At 59.4% G+C, this 15,769-nt stretch overlaps 1 protein-coding gene across 1 annotated transcript; it reads right to left on the bottom strand.

Moving 5' to 3' along the window:
- Positions 1–8,129: 8,129 nt before the first annotated feature.
- LSCM1_02809 (uncharacterized protein) lies at positions 8,130–12,800 on the bottom strand (the record flags this gene model as incomplete). The annotated part of the gene is made up of 1 exon (XM_067320382.1): positions 8,130–12,800. One exon carries the CDS (start codon positions 12,798–12,800, stop codon positions 8,130–8,132), a length of 4,671 nt encoding a protein of 1,556 aa, XP_067175757.1.
- Between the last annotated feature and the right edge of the window lie 2,969 nt (positions 12,801–15,769).

Raw genomic sequence — 15,769 nt, 5'->3', positions numbered from 1 at the left:
TCTGACAGGCGCTCACAGGCGAACGATATATATATATATATATCAGAAAAACAAAGACGAGAACATGAGGGTAGACGATCTTCTTCGCACCATGGCGCGCCCTCGATGTCAAGTTGGAGGACGCACACCAACCGAGAGCGATCCAAGGAAACTGTGCCATGGCGACGGCGCTGTGCCTTCTAACAACAAAATGAGGTTTGAGGGATGAATCGAAAGCGACTGAAGAACGAGGAGAAAATGCTCACAGAACGCTTTCTGCGGTGCGTGCGCGTCCAAGCTGCAAAGAGGGAGAGGTGGGAGGGGGAGAGGAGCACACGAGCACATGAGCTGAGCTGGGGGTAAGGGAGACGTCTATAACAACGTCCGGTCTGCAGAAGCACCTCCGCCAACACTGAACCACACACTCACACGAAGAGAGCACAAAGACAGGGGGGGGGTAAACAGACGGAAAAGCAACAACAAAAGAGAGTGGTGAAAAAGAGAAGAGGAGTCGACCATGAAGCGCGATCGAGAGAGAGAGGGAGAAGGGGAGAGGTGGGGGGAAGAGGTAATCGGGCAGTTCAAAGCACGGCTCAGACGAGTACAGCCGTGCATCGATACATGTACTCACGCCTGCATCGCTCTTGGGTGTTCTCTGCCCTCTTGTACGATTCACCGAAGGAGACTTGAACTTAGTCACCTGCACGACTGAGATGATCAGCTCTGCGACACCTTGGACGGCCTGTGATGGCGCTTGTGAGAAGAAGACGTGCGCGGCTTCGAGCCGGAGCTGCGGCGGCTACCAGACGACTTGGCATCGTCAGTCTTCCTGCTTGGCTCGCTGCTCTTCTCCGTGTCGCAGTCGGCCAGCCTCATAGACTTGCCGGCCGGCATCCCGCCGGTACTCGGTGTCGCGAGGGTGCGCAGCTTGCTCGTAAAAGGGGTGATTGAGGGCGCAGCTGCGGCACCGGAGCCCGACGAGCCGATGCCCCCGCCGCTGCGACGGTACGTCTTGGGGTCGTGGTGTTCGGGATCCTCGATGAGGGTCTTGTACTCGGCGTGGAACACTTCCATGCTCTTCTTGCTTCGGAGGACGATTTCCTTCTCAGTCTCCGACTTGGCAGCGGCTGCCTTAGCGTCCGCCTTTTTCAGACTCTCCTCGGCAAAGGCAATAAACTTCTTCACGCTGCACGTCCGAACGCTGCGGTTCTGAGTCGCGTTGAGGCGGTTCATGAGTTCGATCACCTCTCCCACGTTCGTGTCGCCCTGAATGATATCAGCCAGGAACAAGGTGCAGCACGGACCGCCGAAAGCGTACTCAAAAAGCTCATGTGGAACATTCGGCTTCTTGTCGAGGATGTCGATGAAGACGGTCGGGTCCATGGCACTGGCAGCCAGCATCGAGCTTGTGTACACATCCGTAGCTGTCACACCCTTCATGACGGCCGACGCAACGATGACGGTCCTTTTGTTCGGATGCTGTTTCATTATCGCCGGGACGTGGTAGAGGGCACTGTTAATGGTGGATTCGAGCTGAAGTGCCGTGGGCTGCTTGATAATCGTCGCCTTGTACACGGTAGGGCCGAAGAGTGGCGAGTACGCCACGGAGAGCTTCTGCGGGGTCAGCGCCGCTGGGGCGGCCAAGTCTATGCCCGATAAAAGATCTGCGAGCACTTCGTTGCTGCCGACAAGCGTGACGCTGAGGCTTACCTCGGCAGAGTTGTACTTCTGTGTGGCGACGCTGAGGAGGGAAGAGACCATGCGCTTGTAAGCCAGCCACAGCGGCTGCTTGCTAAGGATGTTCACCTCATTGGGCGAGACCGTTCCGACGATGGCAGTATTGCTGCCGTTCTGGAACAGTGTCTGCACTTCGCTTACCTGCCCAGACGTCGTGCTGTGCCAGTCCTCCGGCGCACGCGTCACCAACTCTACCGCAGACGCCATGGTCCCACTCGCGGAGTCCACAATAGACTTGCCGTCCGCGCCAATGCTGAAGGTTGGCGGAAGATTATTGTTGGCCAGCGGGCTCGCGACGACGGTCACGCGAATCGGATTGAACGCATCGCGGCCCCTCTCTGTCGCATGCGCGTTGATGTCGCGCGACGACAGCTGTGGCGTGTTCAGTGCGCGGCTCAGGGAACGCTGCAACGAGTTAGGGTACGCGACTGGCACAGTACTGCGTGGGTTCTGCAACATGATGCGCCCATCCGCCAGCATCGCATCCACCTTATCTAGAACCGCTGGGTCCACGTCCGGCTTCTGCCGAAGCCTATCACTCTCGCCAGCAGCGAAGGCGATAAAACGAGCGAGGTTGCCGCTACGGGGGGGCGCATTCGCGATGCTTCGGATTGCGTTGAGGGATGCCATTGCCTCCTTGAAGGCGGAAGGGTCCACGCAGCTGGGCAAGCAGAGCACCGCAAGGGTGCGGCATGCGCCGCCAATGCAGCCTTTGATGAGGGCCGGCAGCACGTTTGCGTCGTTGCGAAGTGCTTCGAAGAAGGACTGCGGGCCCGCCGTCACGTTGCTGATGAGAAAGAGAATCGAGGAAAGCAGCACGTCCGTCGGGCTGTCCCCTTTCTGCGACGGCCGCGTCTGCTTCACAACCGCCTCGATGGCCACCACCTTAGCCTCAGATGTAGCGCACGTAGCAGCGATAGCTGCATTGACCTCGGGCATTTGTGTCACCAAGTTGCGCACCGTGATGGTGCCAACGTTGATGAAGGCGGGGCCAAACACCGGGTGAGAGCCGATTTCAAGGTTCTTGAGAGCGCCGCCCTCTATACAGTCGATCGCCTCTGTAGGGCTGTGCAGCGCGCAGGCTGACACACGAGCGTCATAGTAGCCCAGCTCGCCGTGGCTGGCAGCCGCCTTCGCCGTTTCTGAGAGCGCTTCAGCCAGCACCTCCTTCACCACCTCCGCCGCCATCAAGCGGGACTCCTTTGTGCCGTCCGTCGAGAGCAGCAGCGCCGTGTTGTGGCCCACGCTAACGCTGCTGCATATTCCGCGGCAGTGTGGGTGGCGCTTCACCTCGATAGCGGCTGCGTGCGCGTCGGGGCCCGCGCGCAGCACCTCATCCGCGGCCATTGCTGTTGGAGGGTCGCTTGACAGCATTACCGGTGCCGACGGGTTCGCGGCAGCAGAAATGACCAGCAGGCATGCCACACCGTTCTTGCGCTCGCTGCTCTTTCCCTCCGTACGACCGACCGGCGTGGCCGTCGGAGGCGCCGCACCGAGGCTCTGGTTCGTCTCTGCGGGAACCTGCTGCGGCGCTCCCGCAGAGGCAGCCTCGCCGAGCACAGCTACCGGCTGCCCCTTAGGACCTGGGAAGGATGCGTCTTTGATGGTGACACCATTGAGGTCCGTGGCATCGCCCTCGCCATTTACGCCGGTGAGGCCCTTGCCGCACTGTAGGTGGTAGTCGCTGCCGGCGGCGGGCGCACCGTAGTGGCTGGTGACGTTGTGCAGCGAGCCGCACATGTCGTTCTGGAAGTTACCGCTGTAGGCGCTGCCGAAGCCGTTAGGACCAAAGTGGCTGCCAGGATGCATGCCATACATCGACCCCATCAGACCGCCTAGCACACCTATCGGGCCCATTACGGATCTCATAGGCATCCCCATGCTGTACATGGATCCCATGCAACTTATCGGGCCACCCATGCCATACATGGACCCCATTGGTCCCATGCCATACTGGCTGCCGTACATGCTCTCGAATAGCGAAGCGGGACGGGAGATGTTCATGCCGCACATGCTGCCCATCCCGTACATTGGCCCTGTCGCGCCGCCCATGCCAAACATAGATCCCATACGGCCCATCATCATCGAGCTTGGCATGCAGCCATGAAAGGAGCCGGCGCGGTAGGAGCCGCTACGGTACGCGTCGTGCGCGAAGGAGCCGTGGTCAGCGTTGAAGGTGTAGCGCGCCTGATCGCCCATCGCGCGAGGGAGCATGGGGCAATCACTCGGGAGGTTGCTGTTCACTCGCAGCGGGTCGGTGGCACTCCGTAGCGGCTTCTCCGCGTGCTGCACCCCGTCCGGGGGGGCGCATTTGAACTCCTCGCCCAGGCGCACACGCTTTGCGTAGGTGGCCTTGTTCAAGTTGGCGTCGTAGCTGGCCCGCTCTGCCGGCTGCGGGCCCCACCAATTATTTGGCGGACACCCGGCCTGTACGCCTGAGGGGTTCTGGCCCGCCCCTTGGCCCTGAGTCATCGACATCCGTTGCTGCTGGGGCTGAAGCGGGATCGGCGCATCCTGCGTTGCTGTTGGCACACCAACTGCCATCGCCGAGCTCATGGCGGGCGCTGGATTCCTGGACAGCGTCGCTGGAAACGGCTGCATCGCTCTCGGGTGGGCCTGGGCCACGTGGACACAGAACTCAAAGAGCGGATGCTAACAGGCGGCCAGTCACAGGGGACGCAAGGAAAGAGGGCCCCAGCACACAGACCCACAAGCAGAGAGGCACGCACCGCGTCGGCTATCAGAAAGGAAGGAGCACACGGGGGCGGGGTGGGGGAAGCAAGTGCTGAGAGCGCGAGAGGAAGATGGCGTGGGTGTCGGACGATTTGTGGGTGCGAGTGCAGTTTAACGGTAAGAAGACGCGTCGCGCATGAACAGATGGAAGAGATATGGAGAAAGAGAAAAAAACGAGCAATCGCCGCGAGAACGACGACGGCGGTGACAGAGAAGCCGAAAAGAGAAATCTGCGCGGAACTGATCGCCATTCCACGTAGGCGGTGATGAAAGTGGTGCAGTGACCGTTTGAGACAAGAAGACACGACATGGCAAGACGCACAGAATCATACAGAGGGAAAGGGTGGGGGGATATGGAAGGGGCGAAGGTGCCCGGTGAAGAAGCATAGGGAGAGCGGCATTTCCACAGAAGCTCCTTTTCTTGCTACCCCCTTCGTCTCGTAGGCAGACACACACACACACAAGCACACACAGACTTGCAACTGAGGTGGCGTGGGGCAGACGGCTGGGAAGCGTGAGAGAGAGAGAGCGAGGGAGGGAGGCGGGGGTGCGAGCAGCCAAAGATTCGCTTCCGCTTAAAAAAAAACAAGCGAGGGTGAGCCACAAACGGCCTTTTTCTCCCCGCCCCCTTCTAATTGCACTGGCGTCTCGTGTTGATGCTCTCTACGGCGTTCTTAGGCTGAGGTAATATGAACACGGGAAAGCGAGGCAGAGCATCGAGTCGGGCGCTTTGGCGCACTCGTCCTCGACTCCTTCCTTTACTTCAGAAGTGTCTGCTGAGACATCAAGCCCGGCGTGTATTCATGAGCGCGTGACCCCCGATAGGGAGGGTCGTGCAGACGCGAAGGAAGACAAAACAAACGGATACGCTCGCATGAGCGAGAAGGCGGAGGGCTGCATGCGAGATGTGAGATGGAGCGAGAAGACTGAAGTAAATGCGTCCTCTGAAGGCTCTCCCTGTCTACGCAGCTCCCCAGCTCAGGTATACCGCACGCTTTCCAATTCTCTCTGTCCACCTTCTCTCGCCCTCTTGCCTCCCTCGCACGCTCGCAAGCCACCAGAAAAGAGAGGCGCAGAGAGGGTTGGATGAGGTGTTAGGCCTTGAAGAAGGTGCACCAAAGGAGAACGCGAAACCAGCGCTGGTGAATGGCCAGACCGCAGCGCCCATACCCCATAGCAGTAGCAGGAATCACCCCAGACGCAGAGACGCGCGCACACACGAGAGTGCACCGGCTCACAGCGAAAGAGATGAGGGGGAGGGGGAGAGAAAGACATTTGGACAACAAAGAAATAGGAGCTTAGAAAGCTTCTCGCAGGGGACGATGACAATGTGAAGGGCCCACGCCAAAGAGGAGATCCAACCCTTCCATCGACACCCGCACAAACAGAAAGAGAGACACACAAAGAGCGGGAGGTGATTCTTCGCTTGGGCGGCAACGGAGCCTTCGACAGAGTAAGAGGCTAGCAGCAGTAGTGGAAGAAGCGACGCCGTTTCTGAAATGCTGTTGTCGAGGAAGCGCCAGTCGATATCCTGGAAAAGAGCAAGCGTTCGCGGCTGCTGTGCATCCACTCACGCAGAGTGGAGAGGCCGGGAAGAAAATGAGCCAGATATTCACACGCACACGACTAAAAGCAACTCCGACCAGCTGCCGCCGCTTCCTCCCCATGTGTGCGCGGCCACCCCTTCGTCCTCGCCGACGAGCGAGAAGTGAAAAAAAGGGCGAGGGCGATCTGCGCCGTGCTCATGCCGCTTAAACCGAGTCCGTGCGAGCAGAAATCGAGTGCGTCGTGTTTGCGCGACCGCAAATGTGTGTGTGTGCAGTGCGTCTCTCCACGGAGACTGCGGCAGTGCCCCCCCGCCCCTCCAGCTGCCTGGCCCGCCCTCCCGGTAACGCCGGTTGCACTCCCTCCACACACCGCCGCCCTTCGTACCCGCCGATCACGGATCGATTCGCCCACAAGCTTTTCGATGAAGTTTGTGTAGCAGGCCGAAGCAAAGGCTGACGTGTCAGCCGCGTGAGCGCGTGGCTGCAGCTCCAACATATGAACGAAAAAAGGGCAGGAAAGGCTCACAAATCCGCTGCGCACCGCGTCGGCCGCCATCATCGGCGTGGCGCGCCCGTGGTCTACGCCCTGCGGCGCCGCCAGCGATGGGCACGCGATCAGCCGTCCCAGCAGTTCAGCCGCCCTGCGTCTTTGCTCCAGCCGCATCACCGAGGAGCAAGTGGTGCCAGAAGCGACTGTCCTGTCGCAGCCGATCAAAAGTGAGCCCATTAAAACCTGATAATGTTTGTGTATGCCGGCACGGCATTCGCCCCGGTGCGCATGGCGGCAAAGGATCAAAGCTGGGGGCCCTGCGGCAGTGAAAGCCCCGTAGCTGCTGGCAACAATGTCTTCTGCACACCTGCCGGCCCGGCGCTTCATGTCCTCTGGAGAACGGCCCTGTGTAGGCTGCGCGCATTCCTTGCTGTCGCATCGTGCATGCAGCAGCCTGAGTGCCATGAAAGCGCCTGGTGAGGTGCGCCGAAAAGGATTTCCTTACGGGCGTATTGACCTGCGATTATGTTCCTCCAAGACTGCACAGTGCTTGCCCGCGTAGGGGCTGCCACAGTACGTCCCAACCGAGTACCGGCATCTTCTTCTGGCAGCATGCAACAGCGGGTTCCATGGGGTAGCGTGCTCGAGGTGATGGATGTTCTTAGGCAGCTGCGCCTCCCCACCACCACCTCTCCTAGCCTCATCAGCACAGCAATGGCAGCAGCTGTGATTTTGCTCTCCACGCGCGCTTGAGGTCCGCCTTTTCACAGGCCTTTGAAGCCCATCTTTCACGCACAGCGGCCGAGGGCAATCGCTGCTGAACTCCGCAAAAGCGGGGCTGCGCAAAGCTTTGCCACTCACTAGCAGACCATACATTGCTGGTTTTCAGCAAATAAACGATTGAGCCTGCAGGGGAGCGGAATCCACACACACATAACCTTCTGCGCCCGGAGTTCCACCGCCGCGTGCGGAGTACTTCTGTCGGGTGCACGCCTCCTCTTATAGCGTGAGAGAGAGAGGAGCAGAGAGAGAGAGGAGGGGGCGGACTAAAGGAACTGTGGCATGATGGGCTTGGGCGTTTCCTTTGACGCCTCCGCCAGGTGCAGTGCACTCGCCTGCTGGCGGGAAACGGTGGGGAGGGGGGAGGGGAGGAAATGGGCAGCGGCAGCCAATTGTCAGGATGCGCTGTCCACGGCACGCCCTCTGCGGAGCGCTCTCCCTCCTTGATATGCACACAACAGAAGAGGCAGACTTGGCTTCGGTGAGGGGATAGGGCGGAGCCAGGGAGGGTCCGCGGGAGATGGGGCCCTTGCTCACCTCGCACACCTCTCAGAAGAGATGGCGTGGACACGGACGATGATTATGAAAGGCGGCAGGCGAGGGAGGAGCTCTTATGCGAGGGAGGGGAGAAGGGGGGTGGGGGTGGCGACACCTCCACCGCACAACGACGAATAGCGAAAGCCAGGAGGAACCCGTGTGAGACGCAGGCGCACAAGCAGGCAAGTAGGTCACCAGAGGTAGTCCTACGCTCCCGTCTAGTGGCTGGCCCTAGTGGTTTTCTCTGCGCTTCCAATCCTTTCCCTCTGCGCGTTTCGCTTCGTACGCATGCCTTACCGGCGATGGCCACCTGGTGCAGCCGCGACTTACGATCCTCTCGGAAGAAAAGGGAGGGATAGCCCGGTGAGCGGATCCGGCTGCGTCGCTGGTATGATCTCGTGTGCAATCTCCAGCCGCTCCATCGATGGTATTTCGCCTGTCGGGGCGGCAAGGAACGCATCAAGCTCGGCGACCATCTTCTTCACGCAGTAGGCCGACCACTGGCTAATCTTTTTGCTGCACAGCACCCCAGAGAGGCGGCCACCTTTTGGGGACTTAGAAGTGGCCACGGCGCCCAACTCCGGTAGCCGCAGCCGCGCGTCCTGTTTCCGCCGGTGCTGTGACGCTTCCAGGTAGTCGTACTGTTCCAGAAGATACTCCAGGTAGTTGCGTACATTGCCGCAGTTCGGCGTGAAGTTGGCGATGCGCCGTGCGCGGCTTACCGCACGAAGCCAGAGAGTTGCGCGCGAGTCGTACTCGGACAGGCAAAGGCACGCCAGTGTACGGGTTCGGCCCCCCAGTGCGTCACACAGGAGGGACTCGAGGAACCCTATTGCATTCAGCCAGTTGGCAGGGTGAAAAGCCGGCTTCTGATGTCGCGACGGTGCGTTCGGGTGCACGAAGCCCTCAGCCTCCTCACACATTGTCGTGCGGTACGCCTGGCTACGCTGCACGAGGGTGTCGAGCACCATGTACTCCGTTCCAAAATACACAAGCAGAAGCGAAGACACAAATACGTCGGCCCTGTACTCCTCCGATCGGCTGCGTCTTATTTTGCTGCCGAACTTCCGTTCCCTTGACGTGCTCTCGCGTGCGCTCAGCCGCGCGCTGCGCATGTCCGCACCTCGGCAGATCGTCTTCAGTTGAAGCGTAGCGAAGCTGGTGTGCACCTTGCGCACAGCGACGCTGCTGAGACTGGACAAGTTCGACATGCTGTTGTTCCCGGAGGAGTGCGTGGACATGTTGAAGCGCAGAAAGCCTAGGGTCAAAACGCGGCCGATGGCACCCGTTGAGTGCGTGGCGTCGTCAATTTTGATGGAGCGCAGCCCCTTCACAAGGGTGCCCAGGAGCGGACTACGCGCCAGCTGCACGGAGGGGCGGCGGAGCACGTTGCTCTTGTTTGAGGTCTTCGATGCCGCCTGGCATCGCTGCCGTGCGCTCTTCTCGGGCTCGTCGCCTTCGTTCTCATCCTCCTCGCTGCCAGACGAGGATGCTAGCAGGTCCGCTACCGCCCCTTCACCGTTATCTTCGTCATCAGCAACCTCTCCCATGCTGATGCGCAGCTCGACACGACTGGCCGGGTCACGTAATCGCTCACGCAACATGCTCATGGCGTTTTCCACTGCCTCCACCGCGACGTCGAGCGAGTGCGTGCTGCGGCCGCTGCCGTTGCCCAGCAAGAGGCAGGTGTTGTGCCCGGTCACCCACGTCCGCATCAGCAGCTCCAGCGCCATGGAGTGGCATTCCTTCTTTCCAGCGAGGCGGCTGAGCGTCTCATCCACGTCAAACTTGTGCAAATACCTGTCAAACTCACCGGTGCGTGGGTCCGCCGCATCGAGCTCGCCAGAGCGGCTCCGGCGCTCCTTCTTATCTGGGAGTAAAACAAAAGACTTGAGAGTGGACGGCAGCCCGCCACCGCCGCTGCTCGCGGCGCGATTGCTCAGCCCAGCCCTACGGCGAATGCCAACCGCCGCGCCACCACTGTCGCTGGAGTCGTCGTCGTCATCGTTGTAGCTCCCGCTGCGCAGAAAACGAGAAGGTGCCACGACACAGCTCTTCTTGAGTGCCTTCATCACCCCATGAGCCATTCTGCTGCTCGCCAGCGTAACCTCCTTGTCCTCCTCGTACACACGCACACTGAGTCCACTGACGACGAGACATGGCTTCCGCACTGCATCCTCGTCGACAACAACAAGTGCGCACAGCGCGTTCGAGCGCGACACGAGGTGGGTGTATACCTCCTCGGTTGATGGCATCATTTCCTTCCCCTGCTCGCGCATGGTCGGGTTTCGGAACTCGAGCCACGATGGAACCGACACCCGGAGAGACTTCGAGTCGGGCAGCACCACCTCCATCGTCTCCTTGAACCCCACGCGCCGTCGCCGGCCAGAAGGGGAGCGAGTGGAGCTGAGTGCACCCCGCCCGCTCTCCCGGGCCCCAGCGGCCTCGCCGCTGTCCACCTCCTCGCGCAACTGCGGCGCATTCTTTGAGATGCCTGGCGATTTTGAGAGGGCTATGGGAATAAGCATGGCTCGCCCTGAGGGTGATCCCGCGCCACAGGAGCCCATTGGGCATTCCTTTGGCACATACTGCTGGGCACGGTCGTTTGCTTGGAGAAGCCGGCGAGAGACAGCTGCAGTGGGGTGGACGATAGCTCCGCCCCCAGAGAGGCCACGCGAAAAGGCGAGAGCACCCATTGTGGCGGCAGCCAGCGTCTCTGAAGCCGTAACAGTGAGAGGCGCGGGAGTGCAGCGCGGGGTTGTGATGTGCACTTCGGGCCTCTCCTGCAGGCTGACAGCAGACGAGTTCGCCTCACAAGCCGCGCGTAGTGTCCCCGACGGATCGGTGGCCTTCTCGCCCCAGCCCCGGGGAAGCGGTAAGGTATCATCGTCGAAGCTGCGGCGCGGATCGGCGCCTATAGGCGGCAACTGCAGGTCCATGGATTGTGCGCAGACACGCATAGGAGAGGAGCCTGAGGTGAGGTCTTCTGAGAACGTGCTAGTGCTGCTCGAAGTTGCACCAGCCACCGTGGTTGCTATGCTGTGGTTTTCGGCTCGATGCAACACGTCCGACGGGCACCCCTTGGCAGCGTGATCAGGCGCTAGGAGGGGCGTCAGCCTCCCGTCGTGGCCGGCGGGTGCGCGAGGGACCTCCGACAGAACTGAGCCGCATACGGTCAAACGAGGCTGCCGGACGGTCGCTACCGCCTCGGGCGGCAGCAACGGCAGCATGGACGTGGAAGGAACAAAGGGGGCAGGAGAGGATGCATGCGGCGGTGCATCGGCACCTCTGCAAGCAGGGGGAGCGCTGGGGGCCGGAAGAGGGGTGATATCGGATGCCAGGGGCACGGCAGACCTGCCTACACATGCAGTATCTGTGAAGGCGGACTGGCACCCGCGTTGGAGGCCACTCGAAATGCTACGTAGAGTCATGCGCGTTCCCCGGGTAACTGAAGACGTGGCGCTGTCGCCTGGAGAAGGGCGCGATGGTGGCTGCTGGAGAGTAACGTCTGCTGCTGGAAGTGGTAGTGCCTCATGAGCCGGCCCGCCGCCGTGCGAGGCCCGGCGGCAGCGTCGCCTAACGATTAGCTTCACAGAACCACAGGCAGAAGGGTCTTCCTCGGCTTCGCTTGGCTCATGGGCGGCATTGTTGGCAGCGATGCCGTCATACACGGCACTCTTTACTGGGCTCACCGTTCCAGCTCCTACACCTTCCACGGCGACGCACACTTCCGTGGCGGCGGAATCGCACAGTGGCGTAGACGCTGAGGCGACAACGTTCTCCTGCACTGCCACTCGCGACTGCTCCTCCACCTCCAGAGGAGCATCGCCATCAGCTGCACCGAAGGGCACCTGCGCGGCTACCGCACAAAGGGCACCGCGCAGCTTCGCGGAAGTGTCTATGCCAGTCGGACGCTCCCTCGCCAGCGCCGTGGTGGATACAGTGAGGGGCAAGGAGAACCTGCGGGATGACAGTGGCTGGCACATCAACTCTGTGGTGACATCAGCAGCAGCAGAGCTCATCAACGGAGCAGAGTGGCGCTCGTCGCCTGTAGCAGGGGCCGGCGCACCGGCGGGGTGAACGCTGAATGCCTCCCTCGTCGCTGAGTGAGGCGTCAGGAACCACTCACCGTACTCCCAGCTCACCGGTGCAACCACTCGATCACAGGACGTGGCGGAGGCACACCCTCCACGAAGAGAGATGCTGTCTCGCTGCTGATGTGCAGAGGGATTGGCACACACGCCTGTGGAAAGCTTCAAGACTGAGGCGTTCAGGCAGTACAAATCCTGCTGTGATGCCCGCGCAGTGCCGCTGCCGCGCTCTTCGTCGCTGTTGGCGTGCGATATGAGGTACATGGTCCCGGCCGTCGGCATAGAGAGAACGTGATAGGGATCATCGATATCGCCTGACGGCATTCCCCGCGAAGAGGCGAATACAGTCGATGTACTGCTCTGTGTCATTCTGGTTACCGGTTGACTCAAGGATGACGGAGCAGCTCCCCCTGCACTGCACCCCATAGCAAGCGGCTCAGCCGTGTCGCCAGTTCGCTCACTCGCTTGGCTACCGGGCGAGCGAAACATGCACATACTATAGAGATTCTCTGCAAGCCGCTGCTCCGTCGCACGCTCATGGGCAGCCTCTGCCAGCATGTGTGCGCTGAAGTAAGAGGAAGAAACAATGGAAACCGCTGCTGAGTACGCAGGGTCCTCGTCGCGCGTCCCCACATCGTTATCCCCGGACATTTGCCGCATGCCCCTGCGAGACGCACGCCACCGCAGCTCACCGTCTTTGTCGCCACCGCAGGTGCTAATAGCGCTGCTCGAGCGGCCATCGCTCTCTTCGTTGCCCGGCGTGCTCGGCAGGTTAAAATATTGCCCATTTGTGGAGACCTCCGATGCCTCAGTCACCGACCTCGCCAGCCGCGGCAACGCCTCGCCACTGCTGTGTGGCAGCGGCGGCTCTGTACCTCGACTCCGCGGAGGCGTCGCCGTTGCCATCCAGTGCCTGCAACCCTCCAGGGGAACCGCGCGAGGTAGGCCACTCACTTTGACGGCGGCAGACGGTAGGAATGTGGCAAGAAATCGCGAGGCCGCCGTACGAGCGCACCAAAGGAGTCAGATGCGGGAGCGGCGCTGTGGGCCAAGGCGCAAATAGTTGGGGGAAGGGGGGGCAAGGGACCCCCTCCTCGATGGAGCGCCAAAAAAAAAACGGCACAGATGCACACGAAAATAAAAGCGCGGAGACAGAAGTGCCGACGAGATGCGCTCAGAGTCATGCAAAAGAAGAGTTTTCAAAGAAAAGGAACGAAACAGCGGCGTGATAGAGGACGACGCCGCGCAGCAGCGATGGTATGAGAGAGAACGTAATGGGGCCTGACTTGTCTTTCAAGGAAGAAGTGGCATGTGTATGGGAGCGGGGGGAGAGAGGGTCTCTCTGTGGAGACGAGATAAGGAACAGTGGATTGCACCAGAGTGGGAGGGAGCCCCACACTCGAATCAGCAGACAGGTCGAGAGGTGAGAGAAAAAAAAACGATGAAATGGCCGTAGCGCAGTGTGCTCAATTGCCACCGTGCACATAAAGAAGCCACGTAAAGGAGAGACAAAGACGCAAGAGAGCCGCAAGTAAACGCGCGGTGCCTACGCGGCGTCGGCACCGGTAGAAGGGCGTCTGAGGCGAGCAAAGAGGAGCGAGCAAACACGAGAGATGAAGAGCAGGCGTGCCTGCCTTTCAGTATCTCTGTATATCGATCTAACTGTTTATTTGTGTGGGTGGGCCACTGCCGAGGAGAGCAGCACACACACACACATACACACGAGCACGAAGAGGCGGACAGAGAGATTCACGCCTGTGGCCACAGGCTGGCAGAGGAAGGGATAGTGTGATCTGGTCAGAAAAGAAAAGGAGGAAATATCTTCACAGAGAGAGCGGGAGTTGGCCGAAAGCAGAATGGAGAAGCAAAGTACGCTTATACGTATATGTATATATATGAACGAATGTATATATATATATATATATCTGAATATATCTGAATATATCTGAAGGAGCCAAGCGTGCGTGTGTGTGTGGAAGGAGGAGGGGGGAGGGGGGCTGTGGATGCAGGGAGAGGGAGAGAGGCCGAATTGCACTGGGACGGAAAAGGCAAGGGGCGAGGCGGGATGGAAACAACCGAGGGAGAGAGGCGGCGATGACGTCGCTAAGACACACTACGGAGCCGCGAGAAGAGAAGAAAAAAGCGCGATAGGGGGAGCGAGTAAGCGAGCACCTCAACACGTGCTAACCGAACATGTGGAGACGCCACGACGAGTGGGCAAGAGTGATGCGACCAAAAAGAAACAAGCGAAAAAAAGGTAAAGCGGGCAATACGAGTGGCGTAGGTTTGCGCTCTCGAGCGACAGCAGCGCGGAGGCGAAGACAACCAGAGAACAAAGTTGAGACGTATCTTGGGTGGCTAACCCCATAGAGAGGCAGATTCTTTTTTTTTCCGAGGCACTGTGTCCTTGCACAAAATCAGGAGCGAGTGGAAATCAGCGACAAAAAAAACAGAAATAAAACGTGAGCCGAATGATGGACAGTCCGAAGACGCGATGGACAGAGACAAATCTGAGGTTGAGAAGTTGTGGAGAGAGGGACAGAAGGAAGCGGAAAGGCGTACAGTTCAAATTTGGAGGGAGGGGAGAGATCGAAAAGGCAGCCGTCGACAATGAGACAAGACAAAAAGAGATAAGGAACCCAGGGCAAATCTGCGAATGGGAGACGCGCACACACTGTGAAAGGCGCGCAGCGCCAATGAAAAAAGAAACGACCACGGGGCTCAGGAAGGACGCCAGAGGAAGAGGGAGGATGAGAAGGTGTCAAGAAAGAGAGGGAGAGGGGGGGGACTGACCAAAAAGACCGAAGAAAAAAGAGTGAGAGTGCGAAGAAGTGCGGGACAACACGGGAGAGAAGAAAGGGGACGGTAGAGGAATGCAGAGGACACGAAAAAATAACAAGAAAACACCAAACAGAGCTGACACAATGGACAGGTGCACAATATGAAAAAAAAAAGAAAGAGCAGAGGAGAGGAGAGACAATCACGCCAGATAAACAGCAGCAGTAGTTCTGAAAGGAAGAGAGCCCCAGCAGCGGCGAACGCGCAGATGGGAAGACTGATGGGGAAAAGGAGATGAGGAACAAAAACCTTGGCAGCCAAACCGGCAGGGAATGGGCGGAGAGGAAAACACACACACAAACAAAAAAAAAAAAGAGGTTCAATGGCGGAGATAGGATGGAAGAGTCGTCGGTGAGAATAGCGGCAGCCCCCAGATTGTATGGGGGCATGACACGAAGGATTGCTGTCGATGTTTTCGTACCACTTTCGAAGCCTCCCCGCGGGGTAGCAGCAGTTCCCTCCAGAGCTTGCGTTTATGAGTGGCGCACAAGAAAGAAGGCGCCGGCAGGGGGAGGGAGGGAGGGAGGGGGGGTTGAATGAACGATGGGTGGAGTCGGGTCTGCTCAATGTGCGTGGATGCGCAAAAATGTCTCAAAGGACCCACCCCTCTTCTTTGCCGACGCTAGCTTGTTCTCTTGCTCCCTTCAGAGCCAAGCTGATGCGGCGCTGGCCAGCAGCAAGCAGAGGAATGATATTGTGCAAGACCAACCACGCAGCTAACACACGGTGGGCAAAAGGCTGTGGAGTAACGGTAGATGAAAAGAAGAAGGGTTATTGGCATGCGTGCGTGAGTGCGCCACATGAGAGTGGTGAGAAGCGAGACGACGCGCAGAAAAACAGAAGTACATGATGACGAATGTACGGTAGGTTGGTGCCAGAGACATGTGGAGGATGGGCAGAGGACATGATGGAGGAGGACCATATGCATCTGTTGTCAAGCGGCAAGTAAACTTGTGTGTACAGTCGGGAGAAGGATGCAGCTCAGGACAGCAGTGCGTGCATCTCCGGAGGTGGCAAAGCTCTCCCTGTGGCGTGCA

This window comes from Leishmania martiniquensis, chromosome 33 (assembly GCF_017916325.1).
Source record: "Leishmania martiniquensis isolate LSCM1 chromosome 33, whole genome shotgun sequence".
In the NCBI taxonomy this organism is placed as follows: domain Eukaryota; phylum Euglenozoa; class Kinetoplastea; order Trypanosomatida; family Trypanosomatidae; genus Leishmania; species Leishmania martiniquensis.
This window is presented reverse-complemented; position numbering and strand designations above follow the sequence as displayed.